Source organism: Hetaerina americana, unplaced genomic scaffold, assembly GCF_022747635.1.
Source record: "Hetaerina americana unplaced genomic scaffold, ioHetAmer1.1.p SCAF_3, whole genome shotgun sequence".
NCBI classification, from domain to species: Eukaryota; Metazoa; Arthropoda; class Insecta; order Odonata; family Calopterygidae; genus Hetaerina; species Hetaerina americana.
The window spans coordinates 73,939,174-73,965,590 of NW_027286874.1; the positions used below are offsets into that span (position 1 = coordinate 73,939,174).

At 39.5% G+C, this 26,417-nt stretch overlaps 1 protein-coding gene across 1 annotated transcript in view; it reads left to right on the forward strand.

Annotated features, from left to right (window-relative positions):
* Window positions 1–24,993, forward strand: part of LOC139690434 (C-Maf-inducing protein-like) — a 191,540-nt gene extending 166,547 nt beyond the window's left edge. Inside the window, exons 9-16 of the mRNA XM_071587885.1 lie at window positions 4,738–4,841; window positions 11,889–12,689; window positions 13,461–13,553; window positions 15,671–16,067; window positions 17,533–18,657; window positions 20,045–20,296; window positions 23,227–23,332; window positions 24,620–24,993. Of these exons, the coding sequence (XP_071443986.1) occupies window positions 4,738–4,841; window positions 11,889–12,689; window positions 13,461–13,553; window positions 15,671–16,067; window positions 17,533–18,657; window positions 20,045–20,296; window positions 23,227–23,332; window positions 24,620–24,744 (3,003 nt within the window). The 3' untranslated portion in view covers window positions 24,745–24,993. The remainder of the gene's footprint in view (window positions 1–4,737; window positions 4,842–11,888; window positions 12,690–13,460; window positions 13,554–15,670; window positions 16,068–17,532; window positions 18,658–20,044; window positions 20,297–23,226; window positions 23,333–24,619) is intronic.
* The last annotated feature ends 1,424 nt before the right edge of the window (window positions 24,994–26,417 follow it).

The following is a 26,417-nucleotide window of genomic DNA, read 5'->3' on the forward strand; positions in this document are numbered from 1 at the left end:
GTTGGAGAGATCATGTCAATAAAATTAATGAGATCAAGTGGAGAAGAGATAGATTCAAGATGTAATTTCCCCCACGAATGGGAAGGAATCAGAATAACATTATCCGACCGCGTTTAGGGGGAAACATATGTTTGGTCAAAAGTATTCTCGTGTGTAATCACCCCCTGCCACACTCCATAGCGGTGGCTTTCAGGGTACCGTGTAGATTTGTAAACATTACGTGCCTAGTAAATCGTTCAAATAATTTTGAGGATGACTAGGACTCTTTGATTTATTAATTGAAAAGCTCAGGGAAAATTTTACGAATCAGTTGAAAATACATACTTTGCAGATTTACTTCTCAATGTTCACTTGAAACTCCCCGGAGAAGGGTTGTGAATAAAGCGAAACATAAAAATAACACAAAAATCCGGCAAATTGGCTGATTTTCGATTGAAATGTGGTGAGGGCGTGACTTTCCGCAATCTTCCTGAGAGGTGCTCCATTTGCAGCGTACGTATAATTGTGCAGACGCGAATCAACTTCTGATGGCATAAATGCTCCCGGGCAAATGGAATTTGGAAGTTGAAATACGCCGACATTGTATGCATTTTAGGACTAATGCACGGTGAAAAATTAGTGTCAAAAGATGATGGACTTGGCGCTATTTTTTGTAGTGAGACGGTGGAAGGAGAGAGAATTTCATTTTCCCTTGTGATTAGCTATTGCAAAGAGGATGCTGTTGACGATGAAGAGAAAAATAATGTGGGGAAAATATTTGCGAAAACTTTGATGTAGTGGGCGTACACGTAGTTTCGCGTGGCTCGGAAACTTTGTTGGAGACTTTCGAGATGTGAGTGTGGATGGAAAAAGTGGATACAAACGAAAGTGTGCTCGATTAGATATGGGAATATAGAAGGCAGTCGGGAGACATTGAAATAACTCAGGAAAAGTAGACGTGATGCATAATGAGTGGCGATGGAATTTAGGGGTATGTAAAGGCAGAAATTCCACAGTTATTAAATCATTATTTGCCTTGATCAGGACTCGAATCCGGATCCCTTATGTGTCCGCCCGATTGCTCACTATTCTACCTAGGCGTCCCCTTAACACTGTTAAATTTGAGGGTCGTGCGTAAGGATCAATTTATTATAACGAATTACCGTACTGTACATTCAATGTCACGAGATTATTTATACAGCCACTTGTTCTGCGAATTTTGATATTGAATGTGCGGTAATTCGTCACGACATGTTGATAATTTAAAGCTCCCATAAATTAATGGTGTTAGAGGACGCCTTGGTAGCTTAATTGTTGAACGCACTCCAGGCCAAAAGTCGAAGGGATCCTGTTTCGAATCCCGGTGAAGGAAAATTATATTTTTACTCTGTGAATTTCCCGAATTTTCGATGTTCAGTAGCGGATGCCTCCGTTAAAGTAACTGTATTAGTATTCCACGCAGTTCTTTGATGTTGGTGTGAGCGAGGTAGAAAGCGGATAGTCGATGGCACGTTGGGCATAATGATGTAGGGAGGTGGGCAGCTTGTTGGGAGGTGGACAGTTTGTTGGAAGGAAATAAAATGCATTTGCAAAATTTGTTTCTTTTGATGTGGATCTGTAGTGTCACGTCAGATGTCTTCATAAGTGTGTCAGCGCTGAGGCAGTTCGTCCATCATAACGTCTTAACGTTAAAAATTAGATTTCATTCCCAAATAATGATTATAATTACAATATAATCCGAGCGATATTTCTATTACCGCCCCTGATACGGAATTTTTCCCAGTGAGCGCACCAACGCTATTGGTATAGTCTAGTATTTACTGATCCGATTTTATTGATGCATTCTTAGAATGCCATTAAATAAGAAATGTGTGCCCATGGTACGTCGGATTTGGAGCCACTGTAATCTGGAGCGACCGTATGTACACGTAGGTAGCTTTTTACAAATGCAAAATGTAAACAAAAGGGCGGAGGAGGGTAACTGAAAGAATTAATGCATTGGTAAAAAGTGGTCGAGTGTGTTAAAGTAATCCCAGTGCCGAGTGAATATTTTAAAAGGGAGGAGGCATATTAAAAAATGGTACAAAATACAGAAATGTTGCAAACTTTTATAAAAATTATGATTTATTAGAAGAGTATTGGGGAAATGTGACGAAAAGGTTATAAAGAGTATTGCTATCTTTCGCTGGTTAAGCATCAATTGAAATATGCTGCTATTGCGAGTGGTATTACGATATGCTAGTATATTAAGGGATCCTCATGATGTTGGATTGATCGTTGAATTGGATCGCGTGCGGCATAGAGGAGCTAGAGTTGTAAAATGTTTGCATGATAAACTTAGCAGCGTATCCAAAATATTAAAGGAGCTAGCCTGGGAATCAGTAACGGAGCGATGTTTAAATTGCAGATTTGATCTCTAGCATAAATTGCAAGGATGTGTCTTTAGCGGTGGTGTCGAAAATGTTGTCATTAACCCCATCGTACTACGGTAGGTCAGATCATGTCAATAAAATTCGAGAGATTAAGTGCAGGAAAGATAGATTTAAGATGTCATTTTCCCTACGAACGACAAAGGATCGCAAATAACGTGGTCAGACCGCGCTAGGAGGGAAAAGTATTTTGTGTCAAATAGTCTGGTGTGTAATTATCTCCTGCCACACACCCTAGCGGTGGCTTGCAGGGTACTATATATAATACAAAAATATATTAAAAAACCGCCCTGTGATTTTCTAGGAAGATCCCGTAAATTCCAAAGAAACTGCGGGTGATGCCAGCGAGAGAGAAAATGAGATTGTTGCATTGAATATCTCGTACTCAAGCAATCGCACAGCTTGAGTGAAGCTGAGGGTGCCTGAGGGCGTCTCCGGAATTCGAACCCAGACCCTCATTACACTTTAGCAGCTCTAAAAGAGCACTTAAATAAAACCATTTTTGACCTGTAAATGCCTTTCATTGTCATTATTGTTTGTGCAAGAGAATTGAAATAATAATCACTTTCTAATTTATTCGCTGTCAAATTGTTGGTTCTCAGGGTTGTTTTTGTTTAATCAAGCTGTAGTAATAATTAGAATATTGTGAGCTGGAGAGTCACTCCTTCAATTTACTACTACTCCGTCTCTACGTTTAATTTTTTTGTCTTTCTTTGTTTCCGTTTTCCTTCCACTGTTTGTGCTTTAATTTTTCATTCACTGCCCTTTCACAACCTAACTCTCATTTCCCTTTCGCCAGACTTTTAATGATTGCAATTCCTTCTCGCCGTTTGCAACTCTCGTCTTTCTGCTCGATTTTGTACAGCCCATTAACCTCCCATTTCCCCGAACTCTGCTCCACGCATCCCATAAATCCATTTAATTTTCTCGACTCTCCTCCCATTTTCATCACTTCAACACTTTCCAAATATTCGCAGCCATTATCATCGTGTTCCAAGTTTCCGGTGAAGGGGTATCTGGCGATTCTGTCGTATTGTCGCCACAATTCATGCTCAAGTACGCGACAACGTTCTCTCAAATTTATTATTCATTTCAATGTTTGAAATTGTTTCTTTTGTGGTGGAGTGAAACTTGGTTCATTGATTTTCAAGGAATAATTTTCTTTGGACGTTTTCACTCTCAAGTAAGAGTGATAGTGGCACTTGAAGGGAAATAAAAAAAGTACATGGGGATGAAAAATGTAAATATCAATGTTATCTTTCGTTGATTAGGCCTCAGTATGCTGCTAGTATATCGGGCCCTCATGAAGTTGGATTGATTGCTGAATTAGATCACGTGCAGTGTAGAGGGGGTAGATTCGTATTACGTTTTTATGATAAATTGAGTGGCGTATCAAGGTTATTCGAGGAACTAGGTTGGGAATCACTCACTGAGCTAAGGTTAAATTACGGTTCAAACCTATTGCATACATTGGAAGTAGGTCTCTTTAACGTTTATATGGAAAATATATTATTAGCCCCATCTTACTGATACGATCGTAGAGATCATATGAATAAAATTAGAGAGATCAAGTGTGGATCAAATAGATTTAAGATATCAATTTTCCCACGAGAGATAAGGGATCAGGGTAACAATACCGCGCTATGGTGGGGGGGGAGTATTTTGTTTCAAAATTAGTCTGGTCTGTTATCACCCTCTGCCAGACACCCAAATGGTGACTTGCATGGTATCATTTAGAGTAGTGGTAGAACCGATCCGTCAATCAGAAATGTACGAAAGAGTATGGAATCGCGTTAAACCTTACCATCTAAATAAAACAGTTTCTGGCGTCACTTGGTGGAAATTCTTCAAATTGAACTTAAAATTAAACCACTTATCTTTTCCACATAGAAATAGAATTTATATGGAATAGAAAATATAGAATTTTTCTATGTGGAAAAGCCAAGTGGTTTAATTTTAAGTTCCTTACCATCTGATTGGATTCAATTTGTTTTGGGAAAGGAGACATCTGTTCTTCTAAAATTAATATTAAAAGTATCTCTTCGATTCTTTTGATGAAAAATTTGCTAGCAAAAAACTCCGTTCTTATTCAATTCAGAACCTTTCACTGACGTGCGTCCGCCCAGAGAAAAGCAACACCACTTCTTTAACACCTCCGCGTGGAGTGTACAGGAACCCTCCGATTTCTTTTCATCTCTACCGTCGAGACTCGTCCTTACGGTGTTGGTTTCTTCCGAGGACTTGAGTCCGCTCAACAGATTAAACCAACAGCATGGGCGTCACGATTGTCACACAGTATCCTAATAGTACCCTGTACTCTTTTTCACAGGACTTCGGGAAGAACCCTCACATGCGCAGGTTCGTGCAGGATTACATTCGAGCCCTGCATTCTCACAACGGCGGCTGTGACGTGGTCCGTGGATTTGTTTCCAGGTATGTTCCAACACTTAATTTTATCATTTTTTTATAATCTCAATGTTGGAGGATGACTTTCATTAACCTTGTGTATGCATGAGCCCAGTGACGCCGGTGGTGTTGTGAGGTGTTTAAAAAACACACAGAATTAAAAAAAGTACTTTGGTGTTCAGCCACCCTCTTTATCTGATTATTTAATATTAAGGAAGAAAAATTAGCACTCTATAATACCTACGTTGTGAACAGTACGTTGTTAAAATATAAATAAATTATGGAAAAATGGCATGGTAACGTATGTAAATATAAGTAAAGAAGGGATGTCATAGTAACGTATTTAAATATAAATAAATAATGCATTTCAGTGGATGTTGCTGAAATATTTTGGTCTTTGAAATCACAGTATACCTCGTTGAATGGTAATTTGTGTATGTTTGACCTTTTCAGGAATTAATATCGATATTGGACGTACATTTTTTCTAATTTTCTAATAATATTATTTAAAGTACGAGTATTTACCTAAAACTTGACTTTTAGAGTCTAAAAATCCGCATTCTTCGCTAGAATAGCTATGACATGATAAAGTGTTGAAGCATAAGCGTTGGCGTTGCCTTTGAAAGAAACAAAATTAGATTAAACTTCTAAATTTTCCTTACTCACGTGGGAGGTCTCCAGTGTTTCTTCTTTCTTCTTTCATAAGCTTCCGCTTTCCGCCCCTCTTGACCTGTGTTATTAACACTCAGGAAGTGACTAAATGAATAAATCATATGTCATTTCTCCATTTAATGCCTTTTGGGCGTTTTTCCTATGAATTCTTCAACAATGGCTCGGATTGGCAAGAGAATGCTTTTCGAATAAGCTGAATTTCTGAAAATTTGTAAAAGTTATCGCAATTTTAAATCAAAAACAAAAATTGATGATCGAAATAAGGAATTAACCTTATTATCCTTCCTTACGCCACTTTTTTCGATTTCGTGTAACCATTATTTCTATTTTAATTTTGTAAATGTGATAAAGTCTTCAAGTGATAAAAATCTAAGGGCTCCGAGAAGTAGAATATTAATGGCAAAGTGATAATGTGTAATCAATAATGTGCAATTTTCGTGAGTTGTTCCACACCTGGGCGACATTTAATAATGTAAAAAGTTTGAAAGCTGTTCGACATGTGATTCTTGAAAAAAACTAACGTCACATGCAATTGTTGCAGGAATACTTAGTAGTTTTTGGTTTATCTTTTTGTGTAGAGTAGGATTATTTGATCGTGTGCTCATTACTTGATAATGTTCCGAAGGATGGTTGCCATTTGCGCATGTGGTTTCACACGCTGGTTTGGAACCAAGTTGGTCGAGAGACGTGAAGGAATCCCATTTTTTCAATCATTCCGAGGATTTCCCCATCAAGTAACCCAACGGTTTCTTTTGATTCCTCGTGCGCCTGTTGGTTTTTTGCGCGCAACCAATCGGTGACACTCGGTTCACTGACGTCATCCCGTTTGACGTGGGCAACGAAAGTAACCTCTTGCCCCGCTTCCGTTTCGTGTTCGCTCATTATTTCGCCGCCCATCTTTATTTTCAGAGTTAATCAACTCCTCGCAAAACCAGCGTCCCATTAAATTTGGGAAATCGTCCACTGCTTCCCTCTTCCTTCTTTCGCCCGGCGGCAATCAGTCGGGCAGCATCGCAGTCCGCATTGCCCATTCGCTCAGCCTCGCGGTCGCGTCAGAACCATTGGTCCCGCCGCGTTAATTGAAGTTTCGGCGGAAACATCAATGAATTACCCCACTCCTGTTTTCCGGTTGACGCGTCGCGGAATAGACGTGAGGCTGGAGACCACGAGCGGGAGTTGTCTACGAAGCTTGCTTGCCGAAGGAGAGGAGTTCAATAGTCCACGATCTATTATCGCTTGTTGGCCATCTTTGTTTTTGATGCACGTGCTTGTTTACATTGTTCTTTCTCCTAGTTACGCCGGTTTGAATTTCATGAGAATCAGATCATTGGTGGCTGAATGTGTATCGTACGTCGCATTGTCCTCTTTCCCCTTCCACTGCCTACCCTGGCGCTTTCAGACCGTCCGCGCGAAAGAAGAAGGGTTGGCGGCAGAAATGTTCACCCCAATTGCGTCTTTTTATTCCGCATGGTAAAATTTATGTCATGAAATATCGTAACTTTCTAATTCGTGACATCGGGTAAACAAAGGCGAGATGCGATTGCGAGAAATCCGAAGCGTAAAAAATAAAATCATTCGTTTTGACCCAGATTCGAACCCGGATCCTTCGTTATCCGACCGAGTGCTTCAGTCAATCAAGCAACCAAGGCGTCCCGAGATGAACTTGTTTGGCACTCATTCGGAAAACGAGGGATCCGGGGTCGAATCCGGGTCAAGGCGAATGAATGAGTTTTACATTTTGAAATTTTCGCATTTGTGTGCGCATCCGCGGATGATCCCATCGAAGTAACTGTCGCGGCATTTCCTGCTGTTCATTGATATGTTTTTAGAGTACAGTTACTTCTTTGTGTGCCACTGAATGTCTGATAGGCGAGCGATATGCGGGGAAATACAGAGGAGAACATTGAAAATAGTAGCCCGACTCGCGAATGGAAAGACGAGAAGAAAGAGTGAAAGAATGAATGAGTGGCATTTCGCCGTAGGAATAATATTCAGCCGAATCGGAGAGGATGGTGGAAGAATAATATGGTCGTTTTTGTTTTTTTATGTGAGTGTTCAAATACTAAAATTCAGTTTTGAGCAAACGAAGGCAATAGAAGTACTGCCACAAAGCACTTACTCAACCTTTGACGATTGATGATAAATCTCTTCATCGGTGAATTAAAAAAAAGAATTTGTTGAATCTGTCTGCGTGAAGTGGGAGGGTTCCCCTAGTGTGCAAGGCCCGTGTCCGAGCATGCTCTTAAGAGCCAAATGCACGCCACCTTGAGGGTTTGGGACTTGAACAATGAGTTTAAGGGGGGAAAGGGAGGCGATAATTGAAACATTAAAACAGTCATTAACGGAGACATCGTGGAGGGGGGGCTTGTTTGGTAACTACTAGAGTGGTTGAGGCGGAAGAAAGGTTGCAAGTGGCAGGTCGTTTATTTATTCAGATGTTTGTGGGGTGTGGTTAATTGCTCAGCATAGAAGGAGAGGCAAAGTCTGTGAATCAGTTGGTGAATTACATTACGGGATGTGCATGAGGGCTTAGAGTGGGAGGGGGGGAGAGGAGAATTGGTCAGTTGTGGAGGGAGAGGAGGGTTGATGGAGATGGGATATGTTTTATACATTTGGGTCGATTGCTAGGTGTCTTTGTTGGATAAGGGTTTAGTGGATTTCAGATTGTCCGATTAGCGGTTTGTTTACATGTGACGAAGGGACATAACATTTAGGCAATATTTTTGCCGGTTTTTGTCAGAATGGGGAAAATGTCTTCGAGGATATGTTTTGGGGACTGAATTTCTGGGAAGTAAGTTGTGCATATGGAGAGGTAGTCTTGGAAAGGTTTGGGAAGCGTGAATATTTTGGAGGTTTTTTAAATTTAAAAGGGACTCTAGATCTCCGTGGCTAAGTAAAGGAATGTATGAATTGAAAGAAATTTACCAAGGGATTTTAGTCTGGGAGAGTGTTGGGTGAAATGGGTGAAATGCGCAAAGCTGCTGTAGTGGAAGTACTAGTGTTTGTTGGTGGGTTTTATGTGGATAGAAATGTGGAATTTGTGATTGGTGGGAGATATATTAACATCGAGGAAAATCATTTCAGGAAGAGATAACTGATGAAAGGTAAGAGATAAACTAATTTCAGGAAGAAATAAATGTTTTGAAGGAATCAATTCTGTGTGGTCAAAGAAGGAATATGTTATCTACGTATCTAGCACATAAGAGAGGTTGCAGAGGATCAAAAGGAAAGAAAATATTTCTCGAGGAGGGCTAGGTGGAGGGGTGCATGTGAAGGGCTGGATCTAACCTCCCATCGTACAGCCTTTGATGTGGAGGTAATTTTTATCATGGAACAGGAAGGAATTGTGATTCAAGATAAAGGGGGATAAGTTAAGAAGAAATTCAGTGCTGGGAATGTGTGGAGTCGGATGTTTCGATGAGGTGCTGGCGTAGAGATGCGAGACCCTCAGAATGAGGGATTTAGGTGTAATATATTCATATGAAACCATAAACAGAGTAATCAACCCGAAGGTCGGTTTGGTAGGTGATGTTAGAGTTCACCCAGTACTAAGCCTGACCGCGTGCGGCGACATCAGGATAAGGGGGCCAGTTCCTTTCTCTGTGCCGATTATGGTGTCCCAGATAGATCTGGTACCCGAAAAATCACATAGCTTGGGTGGAGCTGTAGGTGCCCAGAGAGGCGTGCCTGGGAGTCGAACTCGGGCCCTCCGGTCAGTAGTCCAACGCTGTTGTACCCATGGACTACCACGACCCCCACAAACACACTAACACACACACACATATATACATAGGGTCTGTCCCAAACGATTTTTCTTGGCGAAGCGGAAAACTGGAGTGGGACGATTTGTGGCGGGAAAAATAGTCAGAATTCTTGAGAAAGCAACGCGACCGGAATCGGTTGTCTGCGGGCCGGTACAGTGTGCGGATCTCTGCTAGATGAGATCCCTGTTGGAGCATCGCGTCACAAATCCACGATGCCATTTTCCATGCGATAAAATGTTGTGTTAAGTCCAGGGATTCGGGTTCGTAGGACATGAAATTCTTTCAAGGAATAATTTTCCACTGGAGCAGATTTTTCGGAAGGGGAGAAAGAAGGTTGACGACAAAGGAACCCTCGTCAACGACACAGTGCGACGAAAATGTGCAAAGAGTGGGAGACATGCCCGATTTCGATAATCTCCTGAGTATCATAATACTAGCGGACGAGTTCAATATAAAAAAAACACATTGCATCGCATTCTTACAGAAGATATAGCCATGGGAAAGGTTTGTGTCAAGATGGCCACCTCGGTGCCGTCGGAATATCCGAAGGCTGCTCGGGCGACAATCTCGTGTGGTCTCCTGGACGCTGCCCCACCCGCTCTGCAGTCCCGATTTATTCCGTTGCTATCTCATTTTTTATGGATTTGAGTTTAAATTGAAGGGTATTTAACATATTCATTCCCATTGTGCTATCATTTCAAAAATTCTGTAAACAGTCACTGGTTTGTCGAGGATTGGAAAAAGGTGAAAACGATCTTTGTGTTTGGCATACGGTGGCTGACAGGCACTCCGACCTCTCAGAGTGACTTATAACTACGTGCCTTAGAGACTTGGAACTACTACTCGTATCACCTCCCTAGTGCCTACCGTTCAATGAATGCCAATATTGCGATAATTTTAACCGTTCTTCCATTCTCTGAATTCCATTGGTTGTAAAGAGTTCTTTTGGAAATGAAGATATCTACATAACTTCAGCATTACATTTTATAGTGTGCGGCTGTTGAAGAGAGTCTGATAGTCTCGATCCAAATTGTTGGCCATCCATAAATTTATTAGGCCATTTTTTACCCCTATCCCCATTCCCTTTTTAAGGAGAAAAAAATATGTGATCCCCCCCCCACGTTTCCCCATCTAACTTAATTTGAAGGGCTATCGCTATTATATCAAACATGAATCCCTATTTCTTTTAGAAAAAGTGTATTTTGACGGAAGCCTGTTTCGCTATGATTATCTGCTGTACATTTTAAGGACGTGTTCATACTGGAAAATGTACAAAACCATGAAAGGTAACTCATTTTTTTTATTCAATGGCATAAAAACTCATGCCTTGATATAAAACATTGGCTTAAACTTTTAAATGATTGAAAAATGCTTAAATGATTCGAAAGCGACGGTTTAATTAGTGAGCATTTGAATAATGTGTTCTTTGGTGATTAAGGGTAGTTAAAAATTCTTCCTTCTTGAACAATGGCTGAAAAAATGAAGTAATGAACGTTAGGTAAGATACCTCTTGCCCCCCCCCCCCCAGGATAAGGAAACGTAATGAAATGAATTTTTTTTAAACTTAATGGAATTGACCTTCTTTTTTTCCCCTACCATTACTATAAATTCGTTTGCTGTCCTTCATTTCCATTTTATTTTCCATTCTTCTCCACATCCAGATCTCAAAAGTCTCCATGCTACGCTTATCCTTTTGCTTGATTGAAGAGCCTTACAGATTAAGGACAACGGCTTGTACAAACTGTTATGATTGATATTTTCCACAGCTACCTGTATTTATTACGCACAAGGCATTTCAATGCTTATGCATCATCTTCAGATACGATGCATTTGTTCTCCCACAGCTCTATCAAAACGTTTTCATAAAGCTGAAGACCTAGTGGACGATTATGAGAGATGTGGAGTCTAACGTTTGAAGTGTGATACCTGCGGAGTGTTTGATATAAGTCAGACGGGAAGAATTTTTGATATCAGATTCATAGAAAAAGCACGAGGAGTGGATTCGGATTGTCTTCATTCCTGTTATCGTGGCATGCGACAGTTTCATAACATACAATGAAGTTTTTCCGGAAATCCTTCAAAATGAATCGAAAGGTCAAAGACTATCATTCTCCCTCTTGGTGCTAACCTTAAATACCTTGGATTGCAGCAATCTCCGCACACCGACTGACACCATCCCTGCATCCACCACCTCCTCCCTTCTTTCAAACCCTCCCTTAGCCGACTTCTCCCATACCTACCCTCCCCGATTCTGCAGTAGATAAAAATTTTGGACTCTTTAAAAAAACTGGACTTTGGTGCAGTATAATTTTAAGAGGATGATGCTTTAACATTGAAACGCGTTTTACGGAATAAACGGCTGTGGAAAAGTAACAGTTTATTATTTCATCTAATTACTGATTTCCTCAGATAATGGCCTGGAGGCCTCAGATGGCGAGATGATGGAGATAATGGCCTCAGGAATGGCCTGGTACCTTTTATGTGTCTGCAACCCCTCGGGTATCTCCCATCTCCCCGTTTAAAATCATTCAGGGACGCACGATTTTCGTGACGTCTTCGCTCTGGAGCCTGCTGTGCCCTTCAGACCCTGTCGGATGTGCCGCTGACCCACTCATGCCCCTCCGTATTGCTTTTGCAGCGTCCACGGCCAAACCAGCGGCTGCCCCCACCCCCGAGTCCTCCCCAATCTCGTCTCCGTGTGCCTCGGCGCCATCTTCTCCCACTTCGAGACCCGGTGCCGGAGGCTGCAGCGCCTTCGGAGGCAGCTCAAGGGCGGGGTCAGCCGAAGCGAGACGGAGGGCGACGCCATTGACACCAGCAGCGCCGCGTCCCGCCGTGTGCTGAAGCTGAGGATGGTGACTGGGAGGGGGGGACCGCGGAGGGCTTGGGGAGTCGAGAGCGGGGGGCAGGAGGAGTCGGACCCCGCCCCCGGGGGCGGGAGGCTGGGCGGGGATGCGTCCGTGTCCTCTGGGGGCCAGAGAGCGACGGGGGGGAGCAACGACACCCTGGACAGTCTGGCGGCGATCGGCGGTGCGAAGGGAGTGGAGATGCCCACGATAGCGTGCATCCACAGCCAGAGGGAGGATTCGACTTCGTCGCCGCTGGGGTCGGTGGGCTCCAAGGGACTCTCCGGGGAGGGGTGGGTTGGGGGGGCGCCCCTGGCACAGCAGGAGGAGGACGTGGAGGATGAAGAGGAGGAGGAAGGTCCTTGTGGGGAGAGTGACCAGCTGCTTCTCCAGGATCGGCAGAGGGCCGGCTCGTCGGAGGAGCGAGAGGAGGTCGTTGGGGCAAAGGGGCCTGGGGCGAAGCGGTGGCCTAAGAGGGTGACGAGTGAGGCGGAGGAGGCGGAGAAGGCCTGGAAGGAGGGGGAGAGGACAAAGAGGCGGGAGGAGGAGGAAGAGAGTCAGCTCAAGTGCTACCTTACAGTTTTTCTAGCAATGTGAGTGACTTTGAGTGCATTGCGATTCTTTGTCATTCGGTGATTATCAGGTTATCTAATTGGCACTGATATATGATGACTGTCATGAGTGCCCATTCTTTGATGAAATCCGTACACTCTCAAATTTTGTCATAATTTGGGAAATTGTTTCCTATTTTAACCTAATGTATGGTTAATTTTGGCTTTAACGGTTAATAATTAATTAAGCATGCAGTCAGCAAAATACTATAAAATGATGAAGTTCTCTCTTCAGGTACATTGATTTTTATATTCTTTTTTCATATTTTATTTCATTGTCGTAAGCTACTTCATCATTTCATTTGGATTGTAAACTTCAAACCTAAATTTAATTATTTGCTTTAACTTAGACTTACTTGTATCCTATAACCAAAGATTTTAGATGATATTTTAGGCTAAAAACTGATGGTTGACCAAGCATTTGAACCACCTTATATTTAAACTTGGATGGTTTATGAAAACAATTTTTGCCTACATATTTTATGGATCATGTTGACTTCATAATGAACAGTAGGTAGAATAGTTGCTCACTTGAGGTATTAGCTGTAAAACTTGTTTAGCTTGTTAATGTTCAAAGCAGCACAAAGTCTATTTTCAAAATCAAACATGGACAGCAGAAATATTACAGTTCTTCTCACAATTGAGTAATCTATTTTGAGAAACTAAATTACAGTCTTAATATTTTTCTTATGATAATGTTTTGATTATATGTTAGGAGACCCATTTGATATTTGTGCAATTTGTCTCTTTCAGTTCTGAGTATGATGATTGGCGGCCAGGTCTAGCACAGCTGCTCCAACCAATTCCTTTTCCAGATGATGCACTTGCTCACGAGCCTTTCTTAAGGTAAGAATTCATTTATATATATATATATATATATATATATATATATATATATATATAAATATATATATATAAATATAAAATATATTCGAAATGGAACGCTCTTCGGGCTTTGTGGAGGGCACTTTGAGGGAGTACGCCGTCCGTCGGATGGGACGTTAAACTGCGGACCCCTTGGCGCCTTTCGTAAAGAGTAGGCTAATGCCGACGCCGGGTTTCTCTCCACCCTTCATCCTTTCCTGTCCATCCCCTATGGCGCAAATGACCTTAGCTGTCGGTCGCCTCCCCTCAAAACTACTACTACTGGAACGCTCTTCGGCGACGCACAAATATGTAAAAACACAGATTTAGATTTTTAGAATATAGAAACACAAAGAAAGGACACTCACAATTTGTTATTTGACGTTTCGACAGCACGGCTGTCGTCTTCAGAATGGCGTTCTCGGGGAAGAGCGGAGAGGATGTGCGGGGGAGAGGTGGGGGAAGGAGAGGTAAAGGGACCAATAGGAAATGAACAAGGGTGTGGGGGGGATATGTAGGCAGCCAATTGATGCATTCAGTGGGCTTGGTTCAGCCCGGGCGGTTTGAATGATTGGGCCACCCAGATATGCGCCATCTCGCGGGTACTCACCTCTATTATACTTGCAGATTTGGGAAGGATTTCAATCACCGAAACGGAGAAGCAGTCGTCAAAAGATTGATTGTGGGAAGCGGTGTGAGTAGGGATGGGATAATTAAGAAAAGTGGGAGATTTGGTGGAATATCGGTGGTTATTCATGCGGAGGGAAAGTGCGGTCGTGCATTCGTCCACGTAGAAGGCCGGGCAGAAGTTACAGGAGAGGCGATATATAATATTTTTTGAGGTACAGGTGGCGAGTGGTTGGGAGTTGGTACTGAGTGAGGGGGAGGGTCTTAAAAGATGACAGCATTTGCAGCGTGGGCGGTTGCATGGTGCGGATAGGGGCGGGGGAGAGACGGGGGTGCTTGAAGTTGGATTTGTGGACTTGATATATAAATATATATATATATATATATATATATATATATATATATATATATATATATATATATATATAGTATGTATATTTATTAGCAGTTAGATGAACCAAGAATGGTGGACTCGAGAATTATGAAAATCATGCAAGCACATGTCTCTCACTACACAATTCAAATTTCTATGGCAAATTTCATGCCATTAAGTTTTTACACCATTTTACCAGTGGCAGAGATGATTTAAATTTCAGGTATGGCACATTTAGTTTTAGCCCCTTGCTGTGTTCTGATAGTAAATACTATCCAAATTATTAATTAATGTGAATGGTCCTTTGATATCATTATTCTTGCATACACTTCTCCTCCATAATATGTACTCTCAATTCTTTTCCTCCCCTCTCAATTTAAAGAACAATTTCCATTGTCATCAAATCATCAAACTTCCCTCCATGAGAGTGCATGTTGTTGTATGTGTACATGGTTGAAATTATACCTAAATATTATTTCCACCAGAAGAGGAAGCAATTTTTGCCAGCTTCTTATGCTGATGAAGGGGGCAAGCTTTGGCCCCAAAATGTTTGTTAGTTCCACAAAATTTGTGTTTTATTTCTTTTGTTGAATATCTTTATGAAAAAAAAATATTTCCTCCATCCTAGCTGGTCCACCCCTTGAGGTTTGCTCAATGTATTCCATTTTATTGCAAATTTGGGACCACTGGTGTTTATAGAAAAGGTATATGTTGCATGTAATAGCTAATATCTATAAGTGCATAAGTATGTTCATGGTTTAACCTTTGATAAAATATCCCCGCTGATGTGTGACAGAAACTTTTGAAATTATTATGCAGACACTTTACTCAAAAAAACAATATTTTATAGAATTTCCAATGAGGAACCCTCATAACTCTTGAATTTCATGTTAATCTTTTGAAAGAAATGGCAATTGGCTGTCTAAAAATTTACATGGACATGTTCACCCTAGGAGGAGGATGTGTCATGAAGTTTTTGGATTTCTCTAAAGACTCTTGACCCTTGGAAATTCATGTGCAGTTTTAATTTACGGGTTATTCAATGCAGCAATGTGACAGGAATGGTCCAGTATTTACTGATTCGAACGACACGTTTCAGTGGCCTGGTTCCTGTGGTTCGCCGAATCGGCACAGACCCCCGCTGCGAGGTTCATCAAATGGTGCTAGGAGTTCGTGAAGGGAAGCCGGGTCTCTTCTCCTTATATTGTCCGACGTCATCGTCATCCACTTCCCCACCTCCATACTTCTCACCCTCTCCCATGCCCTCCCCCACCTTCCCTTTCCCTTCCTCCCCAACCCCTCTGACCCACTTCCCTCCGCCCTCATTCCAGCAGCATCTCTGCCCAACGGTGGCGCTACCTGCCTCAGCGCCTCCCTTCCCAACGTCATGCCCATCGTCCCCTTACTCAGGACCCCCTTACTCAGCTCCTCCCTATTCACGGCCATTTCATCCAGAAGAAATCTGCTATGATGACGGCAACCTGTGGTGTGATATTGTAAGTGTTGAGTCACTGCAGGCATCGATGATAACCTTGGTCTAAATGTAATCCTCTCCATCCTGTTTCCAAAGTGCACTTTCTTCTGAAAATGCTGATATAATGAGAGTAAAGACATTTACCCTATAAATGAATCAATCACCGTATAAACATATTTGAGGTTGAATTATTTTCCAGTCATAGCAGACCATTTTGCTTCAGGCCGAGTCTTGATAAAAGTTTAAATTTGCTTTATTCAGACCTGTTATTATTATGTCATATCTATAAGGTCATGAGTGCTCAAGCTTTAGAAAACTAGGAGCTTCTTATCATGTTTATTTTATGTGGATGTCTGCCATTGATTTTCACAGTGAACATTTATTTTGAGTGGGCAGTGTGTTGATGATATGTATATATTCAATCCTGTGTGTCTAGGAACTAGTTATACTTAAAAATTCTCCCTACTATGTTTTGGTGAATGATAATCAACCATCGCCATATGAGCTAATTTAGTTTTCAGTATCAAATAATGCAGAATGTTTTTACCTTCTATTTTTTTGTGATTTTCATAAATTTCTTAACCCTAACTTATATTGAGTTGCCAAATTTTTCCAGGCATAAATTCCTTAGACTATAGCTTAGTAACTGGAATGCAGATGTTTTGGAACATAAATATATGTATGAGAATATTAGATGCTTTATTGAGCCAATTTAAGAAGAAATAATTTGCCTTTTAAACTCAAAAATGATGCTTTCATTTAATGATATCTTTCAGATTATGGAGATTAATATTAAGCATGCCTCTCTCATTATTCCTTTTGAGAGATCATTCAAGAATTCAGCCTTCAATAAATGTAGCCTCAAAAAGAATGTTCACTTCATTCACTGTATGAGGATTGTTATTTATGGCATGAATGATTTATTTATTTGTAATAGTAATTGCATAACTGAAGGGTTAAGTTATCCAACTCTTGTGACATAATTTATAACCCTTGGGTAAGTAAATAAGGCTACTGCGAACTAACTGAAATTATATTCGAAGACCTTTTGAAAATCATCTTATCCCTCCACAAATGTTGTCTTGTAGTGTGTTCATCTTGAATTCACTGGTATATCCACTTGAGTGGTGCACTGTCAGTTAATCATATGACCAAAACTAGGTAGATGAAAAGGTTAAAATGGAAATGGGGTGATAAGGGAGGCAAAGTTGGTGTATGATAGGCAAGGAGGGCAATATAATGCGACACATGGATTGGATTTGCTGGTGTGCCCTTTGCTTCGAAGAATATGCGGAAGTACCTTAAGTGCTACTGTTTTAATGCTCATCATGAGATTATTTTTTGTTGAAAAGGTAGAGGTTTCGATAGGTTATCAATTTGATCAAGTTTTCCTTTAAACCTGTGAGTGAGTACCCTTCCTTTAGGGAGTATGCATGCCTTACTTCTTCTGTGCTATGCTTTTGGATCACACTCTGCTTCACTTTCAGCTGGGGACTCTCCTTGGCTGCTGCTGTCGTCGCAAGCAGTTTGTGTCAATGCTGGCCAACCGCCACTTGGAGGCTTGCATGCTCCTGGCCCTTCGTGACCAGCCACAAGCCCAGGATGCCCTCTGCTTGATGCTAGAGTGGAACCTCCTGGGTGGGAGAGGAGGTGGGCGAGAGGGCTCAGAGGGGTCGGAGGGCAAGTCCAAGGATTCTACAGGGGGAGAAGGCAAGGATGGCGATGAGCCACCGGAAGGGAGGAAGGGGGGTGAGAGGGGCGTGAGGAGACGGAAGAGAACGGTTCGTAGGAGGATCATAATCAACAGTGGTAGTGTTCCTGGTATGAACCTGAACGAAGGCAGACTCAGCATGCGACGCCACCTTAAGGGGGGTGATAAGTCTGCCAAGTACAAAAGCAGTGACGAAGCTGTGACCAGGGCACTGGAGAATGAGAATTTTTTCCCGAAAAATGAGGGTGATTCAATGAAGTATGGGGAAAATGAATGCAATGTGAACCGTGAATCGGATCCAGAAATAACGCTTGTATCAAATATTAATCCTAAATTAGATCTTGTTGCTAGTGACTTGAGTGCCTCAGGTAGGAGTGAAGGAAATAAGTCTGACAAAGGGCATGAACAGGGGACAGAGTGTAAGGAACTTCCTGATGGGAAAGTGTGCACGTTGACATCGAACAACTTGTTGGAGTTTTTTGATCCCATCACGAGTAAAACATCATCGATACCTGTTTTACCCCTTCCTGTAGATGAAAATGTGGTTGCAGATAGTGTCTCGCAAGCTGAAAAAGATAGGGTAACAGAAGAAGCAAGCTTGGAGAAGAAGGAAGCTGTTGGATCCAACCTCTGTGATGATAGACTAGTTGAAGGGCCAATTGATGCTTATCAGGGTATACATGAACAATTATTAGTTTCAGATGAACTGCCAGAAAAGAGAGAGGTGATTGTGGAGGTTAATAATAGTGAAGAGGATGATGAAGAAGATGATGATGAAGATGAGGAAGATGAAGAGGATGATCAGAGAACTCTTCAGGTTGTAACTACGCTTCAAAGTACAGAGTCAGGCCGGAGTAAATATACTTCCCTCTGCCAGAGACAAATGCATTTGCGAGAGTTGGTGAGTATTGAAAATGTTTTTAATAAAAAAATTAAATTCTAAAAGCCATTACTCCTGCTGACATTTATATCCACTTTGCAAAAGCAATAGAAGATTAATAATGTCCATTTTAAATGCAAGTTGGATAAAATTAACTTCAGCATTGTGACACTTTCAGCTCATGAACCCTTGCACATAAAGGGAGGTATTTTGACCTTTACTATCCATTTTCAAAATTTCAGTTATTCCTCATTCCTGCCATTCTCTTTACCAATTCTTATTGTAGTTGTGAAATATTGTGATTGATTTTATTGAGTGATTGCAGTATCTAATATTCGGATTCCCTTTTCTTATACTTAGGGTACAAAATGTATATTTAGTTAATCTATTTCAACTAATCTTCATTTGATGAAACTTGTCTTTAACTCTCTGCATAAAATTCTTTGGTTAAAAATTATTACTGTAGTAGTCATAATGGAGTGTCTTCCATCAACCAAAGAATATGTAAAGTAGTGGAAAATGTGTGATGTTTTTTTGTACATCGGGAAGATTTTTTTGGTTACTGACCAGCTAGTCTGACTGACTTAAAAGTCTTATTCAATGGATCGTTTTGTATAATTTTAATGTGGGAACTTATTTGGACTGATGGCATATTTTCTTATCATATACGATATTCTGTGGATTTGAAATAGCTACCCAACAAAGAGGGAGGTTACATGTTGGGGTGTTCATTTAAATGGCAAGGTTTATGAGGTTGGTTAAAATAAGAAAATTTGTGTAGGTTTTTCTCACATTGCCATGCATAACTTTGTGCATTAAAGTATTGAATTGTTTTATCTCATCTTCATTTTTTTGTGAACATGCTGGAGTAAACTTAACTTTATACATATTTCCATTAATCAGATGTGCACTTAGTGATATTTACAGATATATATGAGTAATTATAATGTACCAGATGCCTTATGTTCTCCCCTTTTACATAAGCAATTAAAATCATGAAGCAGATGTAATACCTAGGCATGCTAACAGAAAAATTAAATTTAAAAATCAAGTTGCTGAGCATTTTGATGAATGGAAATTAAAATTTTTTGCCACACATTTCTCTGTCAGAAACATTAACCCATGTAGAATTTTTTAAAATTGGATTGCTTATCTTTATATTAATTTCTTCAAATGAATGCTATTTAACCTTTTAACTGTGTGAGTTTTTATTTTTGATTATTTTTGAATTATGTATATTGTGGCAAAAATTTCATAAATTGCTAGTAATGTAATGTGAGAATCTTGCTGGAAGTATACACTAATGCATTGAAACTTCAGAATATCAATATTGTTTATCTGGAATAAATAGCCAGTCATCCTTTTTATGAAATTCCAAAGTAATAAGTGTATATAGCATTTATTCCAGCAACAAAAAGGAGGGCCTAGAAAATTATCCCTGCCACCTCGGTCCACTGATGCCGACGTGACCCGTCTGGTTTTGGGATCCTGGCCAGAAAATGAGGAGAAGGAGAACCTTCCCCTTGCAAGGATCCCTCCATATGGAAGATTCGGGAGTCTTGAATGCTTGAGTTTGGCGTTCACTCATGTCACTTCGGCTTGTGCGACGCATCTAATTCACATACCAACTCTGCGGTACCTTAACCTATGGTCAACACAGGTTAGTACTGAATGGGCACCTAATATAGGTATATTAGGATCTGTCTGCAAAATAATTTCCATTTGGCTCCCAGGAAAAAGTTAGGAAATACAGAGAAATTTTTATTATGTTCCACTCAATTATACCATCTTAATTTTAATTTAAATGTTTTTCTCAGCATTTTACAAGCTTTTGCATCCTTTCCTGATAAAATTTCACTCTATGTGATTTTGGCCATGCCTTAAATCTGGGCTGCGATTCCTTCTCATGTTGAAGGATCAGGGATGCAAGTCATTTATCCTGCTGGTCATCACGTGATGCCTAAACTGGGCTATCAGACATTCACTAATTGAAACATTACAAAAAGATCAATGTCATGGATGGTAATGTTTGGGTGGGATTTCAATGTATGAAAATCACCCTGTAACTCAACATTTTGCATTGTTTCTTTGGAATTTCTCTCCTTTAATATACTTTCAATATATTGTAATAGACCGAGCAACATCTGAACTGAGTGATTGGTGTTAGGAAATCCAACAGCTGGCTCAGTAATGGTGGATTCGCCACTCTCTTGAAATCTTTTTATCAATTTTTCATACACCAGTTTGTCATTCATCACGGATGGTCGGCCATTTATTTTTGTGGTGTGTCCACTTTTAAAGCATTCAGCAGCATTTTTGTGCACACACTTCAACTCATTGTGTTCAATCCATAAACACCAAATGGTTGACAGAAAATCTCAACTGGTTTACAGATTACGGCCTACAGAAACTAAATACAGAACATGCCATGCAGTTGAGAGGGTTCTCAGTTGTGGCACATATTTTGAATGACAGTTTTACGGTGCAGAAAACAGCTGCACATACTGACCAACACAGTTAAACACATCGTGCTATGCTGTGTCATGAAAGTGGTGACCAACTTCTCATGTCACCCCATTTAAATGGAAGTTATTTCCCAGATAGCCCTAGTAGGATCTACTTCATAGCATGTACCTTTCATCTTTCCTTTCCTAGGTAGCAAAACTACCCTGAAATATTTTTAGGTTGAATTGGCCAGTGATCTGAAGTAAAGTTAGCTACCATGGTTGGCCCAGTGTCATATGATAACACTTGCCATTACAGACCAACGCTAGTTTTTAAGATTAAGTCAGAGCTGGATTCAATTTTGTATCAATGTTGGCTTCTGATATTGACTTGAAATCATTTACCACCTCTATATCAGTATGTTCATTTACCATTTTTTTTACAATGAGCATGTGAACAGTTCTTGTTACAGCACTTTCATGTTGTCTTGGAAGTATGAAAAGGTTTTGCTATTTTGATTTTGAATAACACTTTTAAGGAGATAATTTCAAACTTTTTAGAATTGTACTTTCGAATCTTTCAGCTTCTATGGTACTCACTCTTCATCTTCCTTCCCTGTAGTCTCTTATTGAAAAGGGCTTTGCACTCTGATGTGAATGATAGAGTGAACTTGTAGGAGTGAGGATTACTGTGGGAGAATGGAGGTAGTGGTTTGGGATGTGTGACCAAGAAGTTGTTACCAGCTTAAATTTTATCAAATATGCTCTCCTTTTCTGTTGGCCATAAGAAAGGGCATGAAGCTTCGATAAGGGTGACTGTGATAATGATTTTTTAAAATTTAAATCTTGATATAGCTCAGTAGAGTAATTTCATATGACCTAAGGCATATGAGAATTTGAAAGGAATATAACATTAAAATTAACCATCAGGTAGGAAGTTGGGCTGTTTTTCAAATGCACTGTATTTGGAATAACTAAACATTGAGCAATTGACCTATGCAAACACAAAAAAGTGCATCAAAAATATGTTGCATTTTTTTTATAGGTATTAATGAAAGAAGGAAAACATTTTTTGAGCAGGTACTAATTCCTTCGGTTTTACTTTGATGTTGGAAATTTTTTTTGTTTGTTTTGAAGTTAGTGAAACAGTGATGAAATGTAATGATGTTGCTGGTGAGGAATTAAAATGAAAGATATAATTCTCATGTCATTACAAAACTTTCTGTTTCTATCTCCTTTTACTGTCTCTCACAATCATGGGGGTTGCCATTGAAGTTAGTCATTTACCAAATCAATGTAAATCATGTGATCTCTTGGCTTCTATTCTAGTCCTTTACTTCTGGAGTGCACGTATTCATTTGCCCTTTTACTCCCCTATATAATAAGATTCCACTGAAATGTTGAATACAAAATGGTTTTCTACCATTTTAGGTTGGTTTTGGATGGACACACATTGGACATCAGTGCATTTCTTAGCTTCAACCAGCAAGACACCTCACGTGGGAGTAAACTGTTCTTCAATACTGCATACATTCTACCTCCCTTCATTCCATCCAAGATCCCTATCCATTTCCTCCCTTAATATACCCTGATTTACATTCTCCCCACCATCACAGTCTTCAGCATTCCATTGTCTATCAAAATGCTCTTTTTCCTCCTTTCCTACCCCATTTGGATTTTTCCCGACAACCCACTCTCTTCCCTCACCTTGCATAGTACTTCTCCATTTGTTTTCACTTCTGCCCACTTCACCTTTTCCATCTGTCTACATGCCCACAAATCTCATAAGCCTCCAATCTACTCGTATCATCTTGCTCCAATGGCTATATTTCTACACCATACAAAACCATGCTCCATGTCAAAGTTTTAACAACAGCCCTACTCGACTTAGCTGCCATCAATTCTCTCTTTCTTGTGAAAGTTTCTTTGCCTAGTGCAATTCTTCTTCTTGCATCCAAAAAAGTGTTTATAATTAAAACTTAGGCAAGTGGTTTTATTTTTTGTGTGCTAGTTTCCTCCTGTTTTTACCCATCCCAATTTGTCTTCTGCCAGGCAACTGTGTTCACCAGCCTCTTATAGCTGTTATGAAAATTCCTTCATACATTCAATGCTATTTATGTAATGCTTTTATCATTTTTCCCAACAGTTTGGTGATGCTGGTCTTCAACTTATATGTGAACATTTACATCGTCTCCAGGTCCTGAACTTATGTGAAACCCCAGTCACAGACAAGGGAATTCTTTGTCTAACTGGTAAGTTTGGCGCTGAATAAATTAATGGTTATTGTGCATGTTAAGGTGGTTGCTATGTTTTTCATTGATTAAAATTGTATGCTTCTGGATTTTTATTCCTTCCAAGTCCAGCTTTATAATGTCTCATTAAACTGAAGTTTAACTCTAATCTCTGTAAAAATTCAGAAATCAGTGTTGAAATCACTGTCTAAGTCCAAACCTGCTGCTACAGTGATCAAAATATGGGATACACAAAAGATAAATGGTTAGAAACTAGAGAAATTGTTGGTGTAGGTACACGTATGCATAATTAAAACTAAGAAAATGGAATAAACATATAGTAGAGCCATAGAATGTTAGCCAAATCAAAAATCAAGAATTTCAATAATGTTTATGGCATAGCTCTTTTTTTCTTTTAATAAACACCCATTCAAGGAGGTGGATTTTTTAAAGCATATCATTGGCTTCATTTATAACATGGATTCATGTCATAAATTAAAATCCCAAAATAAGAGTATATGTATGTGTGTGTTCTGCAAAGACCCAAATACCCAGTTTTGAACCAGTGTATACACAATGGTTCAAAACTTAACTAAAGAGAGTATTGCAAAGAAAGGACACTAACAGATGTGTTTGAGATTTTGATGTTCAATCCATCTTTATCAGAATGCCATTCTCGGGGGAAGAGAGGAGAGAATATGTGGTGGGGGAGGGGAGAAAGAGGTAAGGCACAATGAGTCCAGGGGGTGAGAGAGGATGGTGGCTATTGAATAATTTTAGTGAATGATGTTAAGCCTGGGAGGTATGAAAGATTTAAGCACCCACATATGAGCCAGCTTACAAGTTCTCTCCTTAATATTGCTTTTGGATTTGTGGAAGGTTTCAATCAAGAAAACAGAGATGCAGTTTCTTAACATTTGGTCATGAGGAGCAGTATGAGTTGGGATGGAATAATTAAAGAAGGCGGAAGGTTTAGTCAAGTAGTGGTGGTTATTCATGCAGAGGGAAAGGGCGGTGGTGGATTCACTCACATAGAAGGCTGAACAAAAGTTACAGGAGAGACAGTGTATAATGTTGTTTAAGATGCTAAATAATTTAAAGCAAACTTGCGTGCCATTTAACTTGTAATGATTGGAACTTAGCAGTGACATTTTTTTTCTCTTCATGCGCATCGGCCTCTGCGGCTGTGATATTTCTTGGAAATATTACTTGTGGTTACTGTCTTCCGATAGATGTTGCAAATGGCTTGGAAGGATTATATCAATATTATGAATTTCTCTCATACCAGTTTTTATTTTTGATTTTTAGCTCTCAAGAATCTTCGTCGACTGAATTTGAACAGCACACGCCTATCGCCAGAAACATTTGAAAAATTAAAAGCAGAATTGCCGAGCCTCCAAGAATGTGATGTACGTTACACTGACGCTTGGTGATCTTCTCAACAATATTCCTTCTGAAAATGACTGCATGAGTTGAGTATTAGCTTACTTAGGTGTTGCAAAATGTACCTTTATGAGAAGAGGTTTGCTTAAAACAATGAACTGATTATTAATATTATTGAAAAGAATACGCTAAGCAGGTAATGAGTAACAATGGTGGTGATCTACTTGTGTTAAAAAATTTCCTCAAGGCAACTTTGGAATAATTCAAGTTGCAAATGCACAAATCATAGGCACAAGAAATTTGACTTAGTTATGTATTATATATATATATATATATATATATATATATATATATATATATATATATATATATATATATATATATATAATTATGTATGTATATATAAAATATTAGAAATCAACATTAAAATATAATTCTGATACAACTGAAATTCATACCCTTACACAAATATTTTAGAAAGGAAAATAAAATTGAGTGCGTATAAATTGTAAGGCATGAATTTAACATTATGGATTGTTGCTTTGACTGAATGTCAATGTATGAAGTGGAGCACAAGTGAGCTGCCAATGGATATTGTTATTATTTGAAATGTGTACATATTAATTTATCATTATGTGAGCATTCATTTAACAAAATAAAATGCATGATGTATGCAATCAGCTGATAAGACATGCAGCAGTGAAAACTTAGTTTAAATTCTCTGCTATGTGTGAAGTCATTATTTGCGGGACCGCATTACAGCATTAAGTGTATCAGCAGCTTATAAAGAAATATATTTGAGAAGGAGGTACAATAAGTGTGTATGAGCATTCTGTACAAGATTTGGCTTAGAACTGTTTACTGTGTCATGTGCTGACTTACTTGTTTTTTAGCTTTTTGATGTTCTTATAACCCCATGAAAATAACTAATCTTTCTTTACGAGGCATTATTATCTTTTGCATTGCTTATTAATACTACTTTCCTCAGAATCTTGATTTGTAATGGATGAATTTATAAAAAAAATTAATGGTGACCAAATATTTTTAAATGTTCAATTGATGAGTTTCGAACTCTTGGTAGGAAAACTGAGGTGAATGTTTCCCTTAAATTATGCAGGATTTTTATATTTGATTACATTTTGTTTTGAATTTCTGTGAAATTGTTCGTTAATGTCTTCATGGGAAAAGTTAGTTGGAAGGGCACCTTGTTTAAAAGAGAAAGATGGTTGGTTCCATGACTATAGTCATAAATCTGTGACAGGAGGGGAGTTTTTTCATTGAATCATATTCTGCCCATGAAAAAAAGTGACTCTCTTTACCATGTGAGTTGTTAAATTCATTTCACCTTCATACTCTTCCAAAAAGGTAATTGTGATTATGTAGTTGTTGGTAATTAAAATATGTTGTCAAGTCAATAGAGGAGTGTGATACAGTATTTTCTATTGCACATCCACAAACGTGGTCCAATTAATTGTCTACTAACTTTTTATTGATAGATATCATATTGCATAAATTGAAAACTTTGGATTGCTTCTTTCTTTTGAAAGCAGTTTTTTTTGCTGGAAAAAAATGAAGGCTGAAATCTTAAAAGATCATTATCAATTCTTTAATTTTATTTTGAGAAAAATTGAACTATTCTACAGTATAATTTAACATGCCTCAGCAAAACTCCTTCGATGCATTGCAATGGAATCACGTAGAATATCCCACCAATGAAATCAAT